This window comes from Larus michahellis, chromosome 6, assembly GCF_964199755.1.
Source record: "Larus michahellis chromosome 6, bLarMic1.1, whole genome shotgun sequence".
NCBI lineage: Eukaryota > Metazoa > Chordata > Aves > Charadriiformes > Laridae > Larus > Larus michahellis.
In genome coordinates, this window is record NC_133901.1 from 5254150 (window position 1) to 5272616 (window position 18467).

General features: G+C 41.9%; 2 protein-coding genes across 15 annotated transcripts in view; one reads left to right on the plus strand and one right to left on the minus strand.

Annotated features, from left to right (window-relative positions):
• The window catches only part of PRKCI (protein kinase C iota), a 28919-nt gene extending 15271 nt beyond the window's left edge, over nucleotides 1-13648 (minus strand). The window contains exons 1-3 of one of the 3 annotated variants that reach the window (XM_074591773.1): nucleotides 13400-13648; nucleotides 5994-6115; nucleotides 1183-1272 (exon numbers count right to left, since the gene is read on the minus strand). In XM_074591773.1, the coding sequence (XP_074447874.1) occupies nucleotides 1183-1272; nucleotides 5994-6115; nucleotides 13400-13515 (328 nt within the window). In that variant the 5' untranslated portion in view covers nucleotides 13516-13648. Of the gene's footprint in view, nucleotides 1-1182; nucleotides 1273-5993; nucleotides 6116-9872; nucleotides 9993-13399 lie in introns of those variants that run through there. The other 2 variants (XM_074591775.1, XM_074591774.1) reach the window with 2 other exon arrangements.
• Nucleotides 13649-16678: 3030 nt separating this feature from the next.
• Nucleotides 16679-18467, plus strand: part of PHC3 (polyhomeotic homolog 3) — a 38869-nt gene continuing 37080 nt past the window's right edge. For all 12 annotated transcript variants that reach the window (XR_012587521.1, XR_012587522.1, XM_074591051.1 and 9 more), the window contains exon 1: nucleotides 16679-16753. The gene's annotated coding sequence lies outside the window, so the exon portion shown is untranslated. The remainder of the gene's footprint in view (nucleotides 16754-18467) is intronic.

An 18467-nucleotide genomic window follows, 5' to 3' on the forward strand; every position in this document is an offset into this window, starting at 1 on the left:
TGGTGAGCTGAAAAGCTGACGCAAAACCCTTTTGCTGGACATAACAGCGATATATATGAGAAATACAAGCAAAAAGCAGGATAAACCAAGTTATCTCCTAAAGAAAGTAACTATAAAAAGGTAACGATTCTGATTTCTCATGCGACCAGTCACCACAGTCAGTATTTGGAAATCTTGGCTATAAACATATTATACTACAGTATCCTAACAGCTACGTATGATCTTGTCTACGTTAGCGATTTTTTTCAATTTATTTAGTTTCTGTAACTGTCAGAGAGAAGTATAACCGGGGAGAGATAGCCCGTGTGCCGACTTAATCAGAAGCTTATTAAACACAAAAATAAATGGAGAAAGGGCAGATCAAAAAGCATACTGAAGTGATATACAGAGAAACAGATTACATTCTTCTTTCACTTTTAAAAAAGTCTTTGTGGGAAGCTAAAAACCTGTCCCTTCCAAATGAGCGGATGGTGAACTAGATTTTTTGCATCCTTTTAGAGAAGGACCATGTTAAGACACTGCAGTGTAACACACCCACTAACGCTCTTTACAGCGATTCCCTGCTTTTCTGCTATGATCTCTGTTAAACTGAAATCTATCTTTAACTTGGAAAAACTTACAAACAGTAAGAAAAATATACTGCAGAAGCTACCAAAATAGGCATATAGCCCTGCAAACTAAAAATTGAGCAACTACACATCAAACAGGGGCATGATATAATAATAGGTTCATAACTGGTCTCAAGTACTTAATTTCAGAAAAGTCAAACTTTTGAGTAATCTGGCATCACAAATGGAACTCATCAACTTTTTTTCCTAATACATGCTGTTCTATAGCACTTATTAATAACAAAGTGCAGGACTCTGTAATAAATATTTTCTACCATTTGTTGTTGGCAAGCATATGAGAGCACTTGTGATGAATGAATGAAAGAGGCAGGGGCTGTCTTTCATTAATAAACTAACAGCGGAATATTTTTTCCTCCCTTAATTTCATAAAGAATATTTATGAAGTGCTGACACCTAAACCGTGTGGTGCATGGTCTCCAGCATCCTCTTGACAGAATGCCACAACAGGCGTTTAATTGAGGAGGCTGTGCAAAACACACAGATAACACAAGGTCAGAATTCTAATTCTTCACAGGCACAAACACGAGAAGTAATATAGTAAATTTCACCATACCGTGAATTAAAAGTTCTGAATCCTTGTTTAGTTCATACAACCGAAAGGCCTCTTCTAACTCCAGCTGAGAAGAAACTGTACATGGATCTCCTGGAGAAAGAAAACAGAACAATTCAGAACTCAATCCAATTAGTTCTCTGCCATTCAACAGTTCCCTCATGGTCGGTTCTAAGATAATTCTATAGCAAAACGGAACAATATTCTCAAGTGGGGTAGTATTTATTTTTAAGACTGTTCAGAGAGTACATCTGAAAATACAGTCATATTGAATGCCATCAGGGAAAATAAAAATATGAGATATTCTCAAGAGGCAAGCAGATCATAATCACAAAATATCATTGGTTTGGTCTGCTACAAGCGGGGTTACACATCATTTCAGTACAGGAGGTGCAGGTTATCTTCCTGCACCTAAAATCCTTTAGATATTCCATTTTATTTCATGGATTTTTAATTACAACTGAGTCAATTCTATTTTCACAGCTGCTTCAACGTTGCCAAGACTCTAAGCAGGAGGTCCAAAAGCAGTCAGATCTCTAGTCTTTCCTCAAACCTCATTCAAGACATTGGAAAAATCACGTAACCTAAGTGAAAACACACCATTTTTCTGATTTTAACTACTACTGTCATACTCACAGGACTATTTGAAGTAAAATCCCCTAAAGAAAGGGCACCAAGGCAAGAAAAAAGTATGGGTTGCTTGTTTTGGTTGTGGGTTTTTTTTTTTCTTTTTTTTTTAAAAACAATTGCAGCTTTTGTTGACGATTTAAGATGGTGCAGGTTATCATAGAAGCATTTGTGTGTATTTTAAACTCTGACAGGACTGCGTTGGATTGCTCTAACAAATCTGTGTTTCAGAAGTAATCGTTTAGGACTGACTAAGGTCTCTTTGTAGATATCTACTTTATATTTATAAAAAAATAACATGTATCCACAAAGGTATTTCAGAATCATTGAACAACACAATTACATCAGGGCAATTTTGGCGTATAGGTAGGTTTAAACCTAGGGACAGGGGTAGGTGAGGAACAAAGGAGATCAGGCTAAAGATCTGCTGTATTCAGGATCAGAAGCAAGAAGGACCTTAAATTCCAGCCATGGTTCACCCTCCTTTGGACACACAGCCTGTACCCGTTTCTCAAGATTCCTGTAAAGATTCATGCGATATTTTTAACTGACCTCCTGTGTCTGTCAGTGTTTGGAAACTGCTATAAAGACTGAAAAGCACAGCCTCTCGACAAAACGTTTTCTTTGGTGTCTGATGCAGATTAGTAATGCTATAAAAAAAATTATCCCAAGAGAAAAAACACTGCTCAAAATAATACTACAACTGAAACATTTTTAAAGAAATGTTGAATCTGAACTATCACTGCCCCAAAGAAAGAAAATACTTCTGGTTATTAGTTCATATTTCCCCCCCCTCCACCTATACAAGATGTTCTGTGTGAGAACACAGGATTTGTGCCTGCCTGATCGTACTCCAGCACGTGAGCAGAACAAGCTTCTTTCTAGCCAAAATCCCATACAGCAAGTCTACTGTCATACAACATTTCCAATTTTTAAGAGAAATACTACTTTCCACACCCTTAACTAGTAAACTGGTTGTGGGTGACTGAAATGGAGGAAGGCAGAACAGTTCCTGTCTCAAATGAACAGAATCCAAACTGAAAGTCTTACTGCTTGTGAGTTTTCGGTCAACACCAGGGTTTGAAAGCTAACTAGCAACAGTCTATTAACTCTTCGCTTTTTGTTTCTGCTACAAGGTATCAAAATTAATACCGGCATTGCTAAGGCTTTTGGGCAGAACCAGGCACCTAGCAGGCAGCGGGATATTTAAAACTCACCCCACAAAAGTTTTTCCAGTTAATTTGTTTTGTTTCTAATGTATCCATTCTTTTCTATTGCTAAAATATTAGTACTAAACGTAAGCTGCCCATGTGCAGCATTCTGTCTTTATTCTTTTCTGCATGTCATAATCCTCAAAATTATTATTTGAAGGCAGCTGTAGACATTTTTCACCATACTGCCTCCCCCCTGCAATTAATTAGCCTATCTGGACATCAAACTGCCTACCCATTGCACAAACTCACACAGCGCAGGGCATGGGGGGAGGAGAAGGAACAACTGTATTTATTCAGACTCACTATGAGAATCAACAAACCAGTTTTTCTTCATTTGTTTCTGACACCTGTGCAAACAGTTTTGTGTTTCTTTTTGGCAGAAGAAAAGGAGGCTCTCAAGAACAGACACCCTGCTTCAAATAGGAACAGAAGGTTTATAGACATTTGTAGGAAGCTTCAGAATTAAATCTGATTCGCATATTAAGTTTTTATTGGTGATCACAACTTAGCTGACAATGGCAACAGCGTGTAACTGACCCTCTCGGACTCACAATTTCACTTTAAAATCTAAAGGGGGATAACAGAAGTCTTAACCCACAAAGTGCTTTTAGTGGTGACTAGGTATATAAAACAGATGAGCTACAAATACTCTTTCAACAAGATGAGACTAATAAGAATGTTGCAGCCATCTAAAGAAAGCTGAGATAAAGTGTCAGGAAAATGTTTACTTTGGAATTTTATAGCAAGAAACAACATACTGAACACAAACACAAGGCTAGTTTCATCCTATAGCACATTTCACAAGACATGGGTAAGATGAACTGACTGCACACAGATAAAATAGAAGTTTGTCTAAAATCAAATCAAGTTAACTCTATTTTCCAGTTGAATCCAACCATTTTTTAAGTGATTCCCCTCAACTGAATTAGGTCTGCTGTTGTATGCCATTACCTCTATGAAAGGGAAGTAATTGTACAAGATGCTCTGCATCTTGCAAAGACTAAAAAGACATTTAGTAAGTGACAAATAAAAATCTCAGTGACAATTCAGTTAAGTCCCATGCTGACTAAATTGTTTGATCAGGTAAGTAGTGAAAAGACAGCCAGGATATCGTATCTTGTCTGATACTACAAGAAGCATGGACAGTAGTATAACAAGCATCAGACCACTGCACACACGTTTCCTCATACTGTTACTGAAGAGTGAACTACAGCTTTAGTGAAGAGGATACAATACAGGAATTTTCCAAGCAAGCAAATTGTGAATTTCTAGAAAGAATACCAACTGAAAACACTAAAGATTGGTGGAGAGAGGAAGGGAGGAGGCAGAGGTCTTGGCAAGAAGCCACACATCGTAGACGCAAGAATTACTCATGATAAAGATGAGGGATTTTTTTTAAACGCACTCTTCATTACCAGATTAATTTTTTCCTCTACTGACATTAAACTGGAAGTCAATGATTAAAGCAAACATAGATTGCTTGTGAAAATTGAATCCTATGTGAATACATGAAAAAAAACATTTTAACAGCAGCATTCCTTATTTTCAAAAACCCACCTCTAAAGAGCAGAAATTGAGACAAAACTGTTCCTTCAAGTAAACCATTCAATCGGCACAAAATTTTCTACAAATATTTCATTAAGAAAATACGTACTTCTTACTATGACTGACTCTCCCTCTTCAGTGAGAAGTCTATTATCCTCAAGATAAAACAGAACAGCTAGCTTACTGTGGTGTAAATGTTCAACTCTGCACAGAAGGTTTGGTCATAAACACTGTTCATTTTACTTTACTGCATCTGCCAGGTGTAAATAACTTGGGAATGATGAGAGGAAGGAAAAAATAAAAAAGGAAAGAAAACCAGCTCAGATTCCCAAGACCACATAATTTTCAACACACCTGCCCATACAGCACTTCCAAAAATCAGCTTTGGTCCATGTTTAGCTTTAAGCTCTGAATAAACTGGCACTCGCCCAATTATGAATGGGAAAGCTGTGAGAAGGGGAGGAAACAGTTCTATAAGCACCATTTATGCTAATCACTGCACACAAACACTAATCACTGCCGACAAATCACTGCACATTATGGCCTTTTATGTATTGCATCAAGTACTTAGCATATTAAAATAACTCAACAGCTATTTCATAATTCAGACATCTCTTTGGTGTAGCTCAAAACCTAGGTGCAGAACACACCGGTTCCACAAAGAAAATAGGAACTACAAATAACCTTTTCAAAAATTGCACAGAGCTCAGAACTGAACTACATCTGTTAAGTAAAAGGGAGAACAGATGCTGAACATTTTTCATCCAAGGCAAATTTTAACACGGATAGGGTAAGCACCAGAGACAAGAAGAGTTCTCAGCCAAGGCTGTTACTACTACACTTGGATGAAAAGCTACTTGGACAAGTAACTTCTCTTTCAATAGTTAAAAGAAGTTTTACTAATAGTTACGTGTTAATAGGTTGCTGATACAAACACTCAAAATATAATTGTTATGGTTACATATACAACTCAATTATATATTAAGTTGTATCAATACTGTAGATAAATGCTGTGGTTTGTACCATTTAAGATTAGCTTAGCTCTCAAAGATTTAAGACTTAAGGGGAACCATGTGCCTCTCCAGCAGTACAAAGGAATACTCCATTCCCTTCCTAACACACAGTAACACTGAATTCATATTTTGATAATCACTGAGTTTTAATTTATTTGTTTGGTAAAAAAAATAGAGCTCTCCGCGCTAAGTCATCTGAATGACCTTTCCATTAAGATATACTCTAGAGAGCTCTAGCATTATTTTTAGAGCCAGATTTACTATTTCTAAAAACGTATTTATGGAGTATGTTTTATAAGCTTATGTTATGAAGGCAGAGGGAAAGGAAAAGATGAAAGGGAGAGGAGAGCTAGATAGCTGAGAAACGTATCAATCAAATATGTGTCATAAGATCAAGCACCAAGCATTGATTTACCTTCTTCATCAATCCATTTCATGGTGAAAAGCTGTTCGTTGTCAAAGGAGCACATGTCTCGAACTTCATTGCACAGTCCCTCAAATGAGATGGAAGGTTCAAAATACGTTATCATGATGTCCCTGAGCGAGAGAAAAATAAGTTTGAGGAATTATACTGCAATATGTAGCACTTGATCATCACCTCTAATGCCTTCCATATACCACTAATATAAACCCCATCCCTGCTGCAGCCCCCTGAAAAATATTAATGTTGTAAACCATTAGCATGTAAATTCCCTTTCTGTAGCAAAGTCAGGCTCCAAGTGATTTTTATTACCAACTAGTTGACATTTAACCCTTCGGGTATCTGCTTAAGAAAAATTAAGATTTAAATGCCCTAATACCTATGAAGTGAGCTGCAGCAGATATTAACCACACACAGGAATGAGTTACAACAGTGGAAACTGAAGAATTAAATGCTGGAAACATTTTGAAGAACATTATTAATGTGTTGCTGGGTTTGCCTGCTCTTTAACAGTTATTTTGTTATAAGATATCAAACCATTGTAAGAACATATACATATTCTCCAGCTAAATTTTGATTGTGTAGATGTTATGAAAAATTAATTAAAAATATTAAACAGGTTTCCTAGCGGATTAGGGGGGATGTTCCAAATATTAAAAGTTCCTTTAAAAAACAGACCCGTGATGCTTCACTGCGACAGGGAAGGCTGACAGAGAAACGTGTATTTAGGATTAAAATTTACTACTTCACTGTTATGCAGAATGGGTACTTCTGTTATAATTAAGAGTTAGTTAACCTGGTGTTTTAAATATGTTAACACAAAATGCTAACCCATTGTCTTGGTATTTACTGGGCTTTACAGGGGACCAGGTGACTCAGGGTTGCAGTCCTTTAAACAAAGGATTTCAGAGATACGGTTCAGAGGAAGGTGGAGGAAAAACAAGAGAGGGCTGTTTACAAGACACTCTTCAAACACCTCGCATAAGCCAAATGTTCAAGCTATGAGACTAATCTTCCCAAAAAACCTCTGCCAGTTGGGATTTGTTTCAGTTGATGCCACCCACCAGCAGTATTTGGTGGTGGGAAAAAAATAATTGAAGCAGCAGACAAAGTTTGGATCTGGTCAAAATTCACATCAGCATACTTACCAGACTGAAGCGTACATATGCAGCAATTTAAACCTCTTTAAATCATCTTGTGCATGGGCAGAATGGTATCAAGAAGGTGACTTAACACAACATACTGTGGTCACTGAACCTGAACCACTTTCAGGAGTGGCAGAGAACACATGTGATAAACATGCTTGCCTGAGGCTCCTTGAAGTTCAGCAGCATGAATAAAACAAACTAGCGATTTCTAAGCACTCTAGAAGAACAGCTAGCCTACTTCTGGATTTATAAGCATGAACATGGTTAGTTTAGTTAAGGGAAAGATTTCAGTAAATGGTTAGGATAGTAAAATGACACCTCTTAAGTAATCTGAATAAAGCAGTCAAAAAGTTGCTACATTATTTGTTTGCGGAATTGCTCCTCTTCTTTCCACATGAAACAAAATGCAAACCAAAACAATATTTAGACCCCAATATTTAGACACAGTACAGTACTTTGGGGCAAATGGGGCTTTGTTTGAAACACCCGATTGCACCCGTCCCCCAAGACAAACTGTGTTCTCTCCGATACGAAGTTCTCCCTTCGCATCCTCTCTGAAAAAGCACAAGCTGCAAACCCAATGCCAACGTTTGTCTCTGTTACAGACACCCAGGCATCAACCAAAGAGAAACCCAGGAGCCTACATTAGGAGACAAAGTCTTAACCTGTATTTCCTGTTTGTCAGGGAAGGAAATAAGGCACTGCTTACTTAGCAACTTCATTCATTTTGTGCTAGAGTTTACCATCCCTTCATTTATTCCCATTTTAGTGCAGATATATTCACTTTGGAATATTTTCTTAAACAAAAAGTTAAGTTCTGAAGTCAGAATTAAGTATTTCAACTATTGCGGTTTATTTTGTGATTGAACTAGTCAGTAATGGGAGAGGGTATGTTAAAAGAAGTGATGATTACATGACTATTATTGCCAGACAAGCAAAAAGAGTTAGGTGACAGACCACAACCTCAAGAGACTGTCATCACTGATGCTCTAGCAAAAACTGAAGATTTCAAAAAAAAAAAAAGTATTAGCAAAAACAGTTCAGTAGGTTTCCAAATTTGATAACTCAAGTCCACTTAAAACAGATTTACCTGCACTACAGTGAAAAGAAAAAGTCATAATGTTAAGATGTACCAAACAGCCCAGGAATCCTTCCATATCTATAAAGTAAAAGCTGGTACCAAGTGAAAAAAAGCCACTCTTCCTACTTGTTGCTACCTTCAAGTAGCAAAATAGTTGTCCTTCAAATAAAAGGAGTTTAATTATTTTAGAATTTAAGAAAGTTCTCTAAATTACTACTCAAATACCTCCAGCAGGACATGTATCAGACAGTTAAGTACATTTGGAAGATCTCACCCTCTCTGCTATAAAAAAAACACTAATCAGCCTTTCAGAGAACCCTAGCTAATAGCAATACACAAAAAAAAAAAAAAGGAAGAATGAATAAGGTTCTACAAGCAACATCTAGCACACTTTTCCTAATACGTGAAGCCAGCTTTACATAAGAAAGAAACTGAAAGATTGCAGGTCTTTCTACGAGCTTTATTTTGCCATTTTAACCATACTGATGACACTGACAATTTCTACTGAGACAGGTCTCACTTCCAGGGCGGTTCTGTTATCACACCTTTGCTTTAAAACGTGCTTTCCACATTTCTTGCACCTAACACTGCATTGATGATGTGGTCATTGGGAAAAAGCTGTATTCACTCAAGCTAAGACATAAAGTTAAACTCTACAGAGAAGAAATTTGGCATTTTAAACAAAAACTAGTAGGCTAAGTTAAAGAACAAAGGAAAGTTAAGGCGGACCACAGCCTTGCACGAAAAAATACAAAATGCTTTCTTTCATTAAGACATGGGAAAAAATTTCTTGACAATAGCCCTTTCCTTCCGATGAAGATAAGCTTATGCCCTGCTTTTAATAAGCATGTTTGTTATAAAGCTATTCTAAGGCACAATGTCCTCATTTGTCTCCTGAAGACACACACAGGGAATAACAAGGAAATCTGATTCAAGCACACCACCATATCTGGATGCATCAATTAACTCTATTAACTATTAGCTATAGAAGCACCATTTTTTTAATAATAGGTCTTAATCGGGGACCTGCAAGTAGAAATATGCAAATAAACAAGAGAGAGATTGTCCTGAACTACTTTCAGTAGAAATATTGTCATTTATAGCTCCCATAAATATTAATAAAGGATCATTTTATTCGTATTAATAAAAGGCTTGCTTGAATCAACATCCTGCAAAAGTAAGAATCAGTAAAAGATTAACCATAGGAAGACAGGGAAAATGCAAATGGTAAATCTAAACACGAACACTACAGAACAGATTTTAAATATCTCTAGACCTCATCACTACCTTCCCCACCTTTCCTCTGAGATCAAACAGCTTTTCTCATGCCTTTTCTTTTACAGATCATCCAACAGTCACAACATCCTTTAACAAAAAGAAAACAAACACCACCTACAACCAACCAAATAAACAAAACAAACAAAAAAAAAACAACGCCAACAGTTAAATGCAACTCAATATTCATATTGTTTTTCACTTCTGAGCTTAAACTTCTCTGGGAGAACAATCAGCTGCAAGAACAGGGACTACACTGCTTTAGATTTCTCCACCTGTGGCCTAACATAGCTATCACATATTATATATGTGGAAATATACAGATACATAATCGCATATTATCTACATATCCACATATTTATCACACACCTGGGTCAGTTATTAAAGCTTTTGACAATGTCTTGTTACAGCTCATGGAAATTAACCTGTACCAGACTCCTGGAGAATTCTGCTGGTTCAGTATCATTTCAGTACCGTAACGTGCAGGCACTGCCATTCAGAACAATTTGAAGCATCTCTTTCCCCTGTGGGAGTCTGAGGTCTCAAATTGCCTGCTCCTGCAATCTCTTTTTCTGGAAAAAAAAAATGTAACACCAGAAAATGAGCCAATGCTGAAACTGCAAGAAGGGGTGAAAATGCGTTCATAGGCTTAAACCGAAGCTTTCTTAAGCTGAACACTCTCCTATGTGGAATTTGATCCTTAACAGACAATGAAAGCCACTGAGCTGAAGAACTGACTGGGAAGTGCTCAAGACAGAAAGCAATATAAGGAAAGGATGCAAGAACCCAAAAATTCTTAAGAAATTAATTTCCTGGAAATATTTATGGAGGCACATTTTGATTTTACAATTAAAATGGAAATCTCTCCCCCCACTTTTCCTACTCACATAAATGTATTAAAATTAAGAAAAGAAGCAAGTTTAACATGTATCATGAAAGGACTGTCAGTATTTTTCATTTGCACGAAATCAAAGTGAAGGTGGGCAAAGCATTAGTAACCTATGCCCTTAACTATATTAAAAGTCTAACCTACATTGCAGCCTGCACAGTTAAAACGGTGCAAAATCTGTGTCAGGCACTGAAAGAACACAAGCTAGCAGTTCTAATCATGACGGAAAAAGGGTTCTTCAAGTTTGTTGTTTGGTTGGTTTTGTCTCTTTTTTTTAAAAATCAACAACATTAATTCTACAGGATTCCTAGTGCACAAGCACTGTATTATTCCTACCTGTTCTCTACTGCTACAATACAATCCTCCCCATGTGTATTAATGATATAATACCTTCTTGTACTGAACTGACAAAAAGCATATACAACAAATGAGATAAGACAAAAGGTAAATTTTGAATAATATTAGAAAACTGAAATGGTTGTAATTACAGATGCTGTTCAGTACCACACATTTGAAGCTGCTACACTTTGTTACTCTATCAACAAAAAAGTATGTAAACATCTGGTATAAAAATGCAATTCCTAAGAACTCACTCAGGAGCCTCTGTTATGGACACTGCACAGATTACGGTAACTCTTTAAAACAGGTAAGACTATTTTCAGCATTTTAAACAACCAGCCCTATGAGAAAGATAAGCGTGGCTTACCTGAGAGAAGGAAATACCTGGATAAACTCAACCTAATGTCCTAATTCCCAAGTCTCTGGGAATTCCCGTCCTCTTATTCTCACAATCTCTGTTCATTTTAGGAAAACTTTCCTTCCTGGTTTTACATATTTCATGAATTTAAGATAAAGAATTACCACTGCACGGTTGAATGAAACAAAGACCCTTCAAAGAGTTCTTCATGAAAGCCTTTGTCTTGGCTGAGAAAAGCAATTAGGCTCTGGGCCAGACTCAGGGATGTTTTGGGGATTCAGGTTCGGCTCTTTGCTCAGCGTCTCCAGCCCCAAGGGAGTATCCTGACTATCGGATTCCCAGCCATTTCAAGAAAAAAATCTGTGCTTCTGCGTTGCTGGTTTTTTTTCTTTAACCAGAAATGCTTCTGGAAGTTGGAAAGACCTTCCTAGCAAGACTTTCACAATAATTTCTACAACCCACTTGAATGCTTCTATTAGAAAGAAATTAAGAGAGATTAACATTTCCTGATTAACACTATTTCCCATTAAATCCTCTATCCTGCTCTAATCTTGAGACAGTTTATTTGACAACAGGGGAAAATACTGCCTCTGATATCAGCATTTAGATCCTCAGTCTCCAAGTCATTTCAATGTAAGTGCAGGTAAAGTGCTTTGCTTCAATACCCACTTCTTGATAGTGCCAGTCTGAGAAGAAGGCATGAGACCTTCCGTTGTAAGGAAGTGGAGAGAATAATTTGTTTAGATCTCAAAATAAATCATGACTAAGGCATTCAGCTTGTTAGTTTGTTGGTATTCACAATGGTTAAGCAACACCCTATATGACTCAGAATCGTTATTAAAAGTAAATGATAATTGCATTAACTGATAAAAAGTCCATACCCGAGACTCAAAAGAAACATTCCAGTGTCTGGGAAATTATTACCTAATATATAAGTGTCATGAGCCAGCATTCCTGCCCAACATAGCAGTTTTCTTCCTCACTCCCACAACCCTGAGCTGCTTTCTCGCTCTTCTTGCACCATAGCCTCCCTGTGCTAAAGCAAGAATTCATGTGATTGCATGTGGAAATGATCAAGATTAAAACCAACCCAGCAGAAGAAAAATAAATGGTTTTAACCCAGAACACTTCACACTTTAGTTCACTGCCTGACCAAATGAACACTTCTGCCAGCCAATAGCCAGGGGCATCACCACATCCTTAAGAAATGGTGGATTAAAGGGACTGTAAAACAAAGAGCTTAGAATTTCATGTACTATTACTTTGACAGTGTTTCACACGTCCTTTAAAGCCACAGATTGTGCCAGTCTCTACAGTACTTCTACAGACTTCTGTCAAAAAAAGCCCCAAAGCAGACACAAGCCAAAAATCAAACTAGGTAGCAAATACCAAATGCTCAGCTTGGTTTCTACACCTCTCCTTAAAATGATAACACTAGAGATAAATAGTGTAAATACAATAAATCTTTTCTTGTACTTAATACAGCTAACTGGAAGGAAGCTGTCGAGAGAAGCATGTGTTCAACCTTAACCCAAAAAACGCAACCTACGTTTTTTTCTGCTTAGATCACCTCCTCTCAGACTTCATGGCCCAATGAACCACTTTCAACCCTTGCACTCCAACTTTTAAAGTCAGGTCCTGTAACTGTTACTATTTAATAGGAAGTTGTGCACCCAAAGCAGAACACTTCTTCTGCCTTATATGTTATTGTTGGAGAGATGCTGAATTAGACAAGCGACGTTCAGATTTTCACTGCGCAGACCTCTTGTACGTTTTTTACAGCAGAAGCACAATTGACAGTAGACGTATCTTAGTTCTCATTCACAGCCTTCCTCGGAAGCCACTTAGTCCCCGGGAAGCAGCTTAAAAATTTATTAAATAGGTTTTTCATCCAAACATCCTCTTCCTTTAGAACTCATTATCACTTAACATGCAGAGACAGGGACCAAAGCTGGACCCCGAACGTATATTTTTAAGTGTGAATTTTGGGATATGTCCCCCAACAAAGCGTTATGAAGGAAAATACGTTTATTACTGACAGCAGGTCAACAACCAGGGCCTGGGGGTGCGGGGGCCGCGGGGTGATAGAGGCCCCTCAGGTACATCCCTGTTTACCGCTGAGGCCACGGCAGGAGGAGGGCGATCCGGGGGCGCTCGGCGCGGCTCGGCCCGGCCCACCGGCCCCGCTCGCCTCAGCCCCGGCCCCCCAGCCCCTCTCCCGGCCCAGCCCACCGGCCCCGGCCCCCACAACCCTCTCCTCACGCCGGCCGCCGCCTGCCCGGACCCGGCCGCCCCCGCGCCCTCACTCACCCCTTGTAGTAGGCTTTCACCCGGACCTGGTGGGCGCTGTCCCCGCCGAGTCCGCCCCCTCCGCCACCCGGAGCCGACATGGTGCTGTTGCCGCTGCTGTCCCGCTGTGTCGGCATCCCCCCCTCCCGGCGGCGGGCGGCCCGGCCCGGGGCGGCGGGCGGGCGACGGGACCGGGCGGAGGCGGCGGGGGTCGCGCAGCTGCCGCCGTCCCTCGAGCGCGCCGCGGACCCGCCCCCTCCTCACGGCGCCAGCCCAGGGCGGGCGGGACCACGCCGAGTGAAAGGGGTGTAAGCACTGGGATGGGGCGGGGAGCGCGGAGCCGTGCGGCAGGGGACCACGGGCGCTGCCCCACGGGGAGGCGGAGGCGGTCCGGGAGCAGCCGATCACCGGCTGTGCCGCCCGGGGAGGGCGGGCGCCACGCCTCGTCTGTGTGTGTGTGCTCCCCCCCGGCGCGGTATGTGGACTCTTCCCCGCACACACCTGCGGAGCGGAATGCTCCACGCCGAGGCGGAAGGGGGGAGGCAGCCGGCAGGAAAGGCGGCTGAGCTGGTATATCCAGCTGCCACCTCGTTGGCCCCTCTCCTCCCTTCCCTGGCAGTTGGTACAGCCCACCGCCAGGCACGCTGGGACTGCCGGGCGGCAGCACCGCCCTGGCGCCGGCGCGGCTGGGTCCGCGGCCTCCTTCGGCAGCGGCTCATCCTGCGGGGCTTCACCGCAGCCGGGAGAGGGGCGGAGGAGGAACGCCATCGTTTCACTTAGGTACAAACAGGACCCCCCTACGTGTGAGGGTTAAGAGCTCCGAGAGAGCCGCCGCCGGGTCTCGCTGGGCCGTCGGGTAGGACCAAACTCGTCTGAGGGCCAGGACCGGCAGCCCTGGGCACCTCTCGCTGGCTCCTTGGCCATCAGCTTCGTGCCGTGACCCCGCCGCCAATTTTGTCACCACCAGCCCCGTTTGAGAGGAGCCACAGAGAATTCGGGGTTTTAACACAAAGCGGAATTTTAACGCAGAGCTGCTCGGAAGCAATAGCACTGCGTTTCTTACGACTGTTGACTAAAATATTTTCTATAAGGATTCTAAAGGTGAAGTTTTAATTACCATGTATCAAGTGGCTAAGATATTTTTAAAGAGATATTTCTAAGAAAGAAACAGGAAGGATGTTTTTTTAACTAAGGGGGCGATAGGAGTTGGTTAACAGAAGGTATTTTATTAAAACTGTTAATCATAAACCACCTTATCACTGCAAGGAGTATTTCCTTCCCGCTTTGCCTATTTGATAACACATATTTACATTGCCCAACACTTCCTAACAGATGGATGTTTCTGGCAGTCCTAAAACATAAGGAACCTTTGTTTTCTTCTCTTACAGTAAAACCAATTTCAATCGGCATCATACATGGATATTTTTATCAGAGCAGCACAGAGTTCAGCTTTTCCGTGCTCAGTTACAGGCTGCTACGCGAGATCAGCACTTTCTAATCCACACACTTTGCTCTTTCTCGTGCTAGCAAATACAGTAAAATAATTTAAGGCCCTATTTGGTGTTTGCCTTAAGTGTGGTTACAAAGCACAGAATTCTTTTTCATGCTACCTGACCTTCCTGCAGTGGTTGGCTGGGGTTTTTTTCTCCTCAGAAGAAAGTTATTTGCTCCACCCAGCTTCCAGGCAGTCTTAAATCCTTTCTGAGCATCAGGAAGTACCTTGCTGTATCTACTCACCCATATCTTGCACCAGGACTTCCAATGTGTTTTCTGTTTTCTACCAGATCTCCAAGGGTATTTCAGCATGAGTCTTCACCTTCCCTACACCTCCTTCTTTTTTAACCTATGAGAATTCCTATTTTCGCCTACAGAATCATCATCTGATCTTTTATACAAACAAGGCATCCTCATTAGAGCTGGTAAATTACCACTACTTGTCACAGGTAGTCCACCTGTGGTCAGTGTAACTGCTTCATCCTGCAACAGTTTAAGCTCATCTATAATGCTTTGGAAGGTATTTGAGTTTTATAAGACACTTGCTGAGGTTCTTTTCTTTGCAAAATACTTATGTATCCCAACTAGCTGCTAGACATCTGGCAGTTGTTTTCCCCCTTCATATCCAACTGTCAGTTTTTAATTATCGATTTTTAGCCAATTTCATTTTCACTCACACAACTGGTTCTCTGTCAAATATTTAGTGTCAGGAGCCAGCACTTCTGTCCAATGTAGCTGCTTGCTTCTTGTATCATTGAGAATACAAGGAAATTTGAAAATACTAGTATGCCTGGAGGCTACAGAATAATGCTATGCAATTCGAAGATACAGAAGGTATTTCTTCATCACAGAAAGACATTTTGTGAAGAGAGAGGTGCCAAGTTTGTCAAGATGTCCCATGTAAGATTCGAATTAGGCTTATGTGGTATAGTGGCTACTTGTCTTTGTGGAGGTTGAGCTTTGCTTATTTATGCCAGGTAATACACAGGAGCTGCTACCACCTACAGACAGGAATTAATTCATCTCTGAACAATTAAGGTTAATTTAGAGGGAGAATTGGTCTTCCCCATGGCAGGGAAAGGCTCGAGAGCCAACATTTTGTAGGAAGGCACCGAAAGCTAAGTTAACGGAGCTAAAAGACTCTTCTGTTTCATATCCCTCAGAGAAGTTCACCACCAGTGTCCTGGTTGGAGCTGCTGAGATCCTTGAGCAGCCAATGTGGAAAAGCACTATGAGTAGATATTTCCCTGACTAACCTCTCAACAGCACTCTCAAATCATCACGTATCATTTCCCTACTATGGCAAAAGCATGAGATTGCCCAGAGAAGCTGTGGCTGCCCCATCCCTGGAGGGGTTCAAGGCCAGGTTGGACGGGGCTCTGAGCGACCTGGCCTGGTGGGAGGTGTCCCTGCCCAGGGCAGGGGGGTGGAACTAGATAGTCTTTATCGTCCTTTCCAACTCTAACCATTCTATGATTCTGTGAAGAAAGCTTATTTGCCACAGCCCCTAGGAACATATCGCTCAACTCTGCCGCTCCCACAGGAAAATTGCAATTGTCCCTGCTGCCACACAGCGCCGCGGGCCTTGAGGGAGGCCAGGCCCCTCACCCCAGCAGGGCTACTGCTCCCCACCACAACCTCCCTGCACTACCGTGAAGCCACTCGTTCCCCCACCACGACCCAGAAGGGCCGGCGGTGCCGGCCGCTGACAGCCCAGGCCCGGCCTCACCTCACGGACGACGCCCAGCTCCAACGACAACATGGCGGCGGGCGCCGTCACGTGCCCGGCGGCGGCAACGGCGGCGCCCAACGCGCCTGCGCGGCGCCTCCCCCTGAGGGAGGCGAGAAGATGGCGGAAGCGGAGTGAGCGGCTTGTCCGAGGCGAGTCTCCCGGCGGGACGCGCGGAGGAGGGGGAGCGGCAGCGGCAGGCCCCGGCCAGGCCGTGGCGGGGCGGGGCGCGTAGGCGGGGACCCGCGCCCTGACAGCACCCCGGCGGCGGGCCAGCCCCCGCGGGGAGCGGGTGCCTCCCCTCCCGCCCGCCTTTCCTCCCTTCCCGGTAGCGCTGGGCCGGAGCGCGGCCGCCGGTTGTGGCGGCGGAGGAGGAGGGGCTGGGCGAGGCCGCGGCCCGGTGCGGCGGGCTGAGGGGACGGGCCGGGCCGGCCCGCGGCGGGGAGCGGCCGCCGAGGGGCCTGGCCGCTGCCTGAGGAGCCGCTCCAGGGTTCCCTTAGCGCCCCGGGCCCCGGCTGCCCCCCGGCTGGGCCGCTCCGTGACGGTTCGCAGCGGCAAGTTGCACCGCGAGGCGTGGGTTGTATTTCCACAGAGCACTGTTTTAAATTTCCTTTTTTTAAAGAAAAATACAGAACCCCAAGGTTTGGGTAAGGTTGGCCTATACTGTAGCTGGAGTGGGGGGAAAGAGAGAGGGTTTATTTTGGAGCCTTGGGTCACATACAAAAATGCCCATAGGGGTTAGACTTTTCCTTTATTTTCTGTGTTTTGTACCCTTGGAGTAGTAAGGAGAGGTCGTGAATGGAAAGAGTAAGAATAAACTGTATATCTTAAGAAAAAAAATCCCAAATACCAAACCTATTTTCAAATACCAGTTATGGTTGCAGATTGGCAGCAGTGTTAGTTATTACCATGATGTTTACCAAAAGCCAAACTCTCTAAAACAGGAGTAGTGACATTCATATCCACTGTGAAGGTAGTTTAATGTTATTAGTATAGAATAGCAGGTATTTTTTTACTTTAGTTATTTGCTTTGACCAAAAAATATAGAGAACAAAACTTCTGAATATTTACATTAAGCACAGTGTAATTTGAAATTATGTGGTATCTCATACTGTTACTGCTTGAATAAATACTTATTTTCAATATAGTTTTTTGTTGTGCTTTGTGTTTTGGGCTTGCTTAAATGTGTAGTGGTTGTTTAAAGTTGTGTTTTCTAAAACTTACTTTGCATTAGAGGTTCTTTTGAGTTAAAGTTGCTCACAGGCAATATCATTCTAAGTTCTTCATCGTATATTTAACAAAATTAATTTTACTATAAGTTAGGAGTTTTGCCTTTTTGATAGCGCTGAGTGCTCAATGAACAATTTCCGATCATTATTTTCAATTGTACCTGAGAGGGTTTTTTTTATAACTAGAAGTGATCTCTACATATACAGCATTGTAAAGCAAAGCTGTAAAGGCAGTTTGATTTTAAGCCTGTATTGGTTTTTATGCTTTCTGTCATAAAATACCCATTTACTGAATTGTAATGGATTCTTGCTTCCCTTGCTAAAAACAACCATATTTTGTGTATTTCCTCTTCTCCCTTAAGCATTCCACTCCTCACATTAAGAGAGGGGAGGTTTCTAACAAGTGTCATCTGTTGAAGCACATTACAGCTCCTTCAGCCGAGAGAGGGCACGCTGTTTCTGCGTGTTGGTGCTGTGCTGCCTGGTGTTTGCGTGGCGGCAGTTCCGAGGGGTGGCAAGTAGCCGTCTCATCTCGGCTGGAAGTGAGGTGTTAGAGGAGGAACTGAGATGCAGCTCAGCGCCACGCTACGCTGAACAAAAGTTTAGGAGCTCTTTCTTATTTTCCTTGTACATCCAA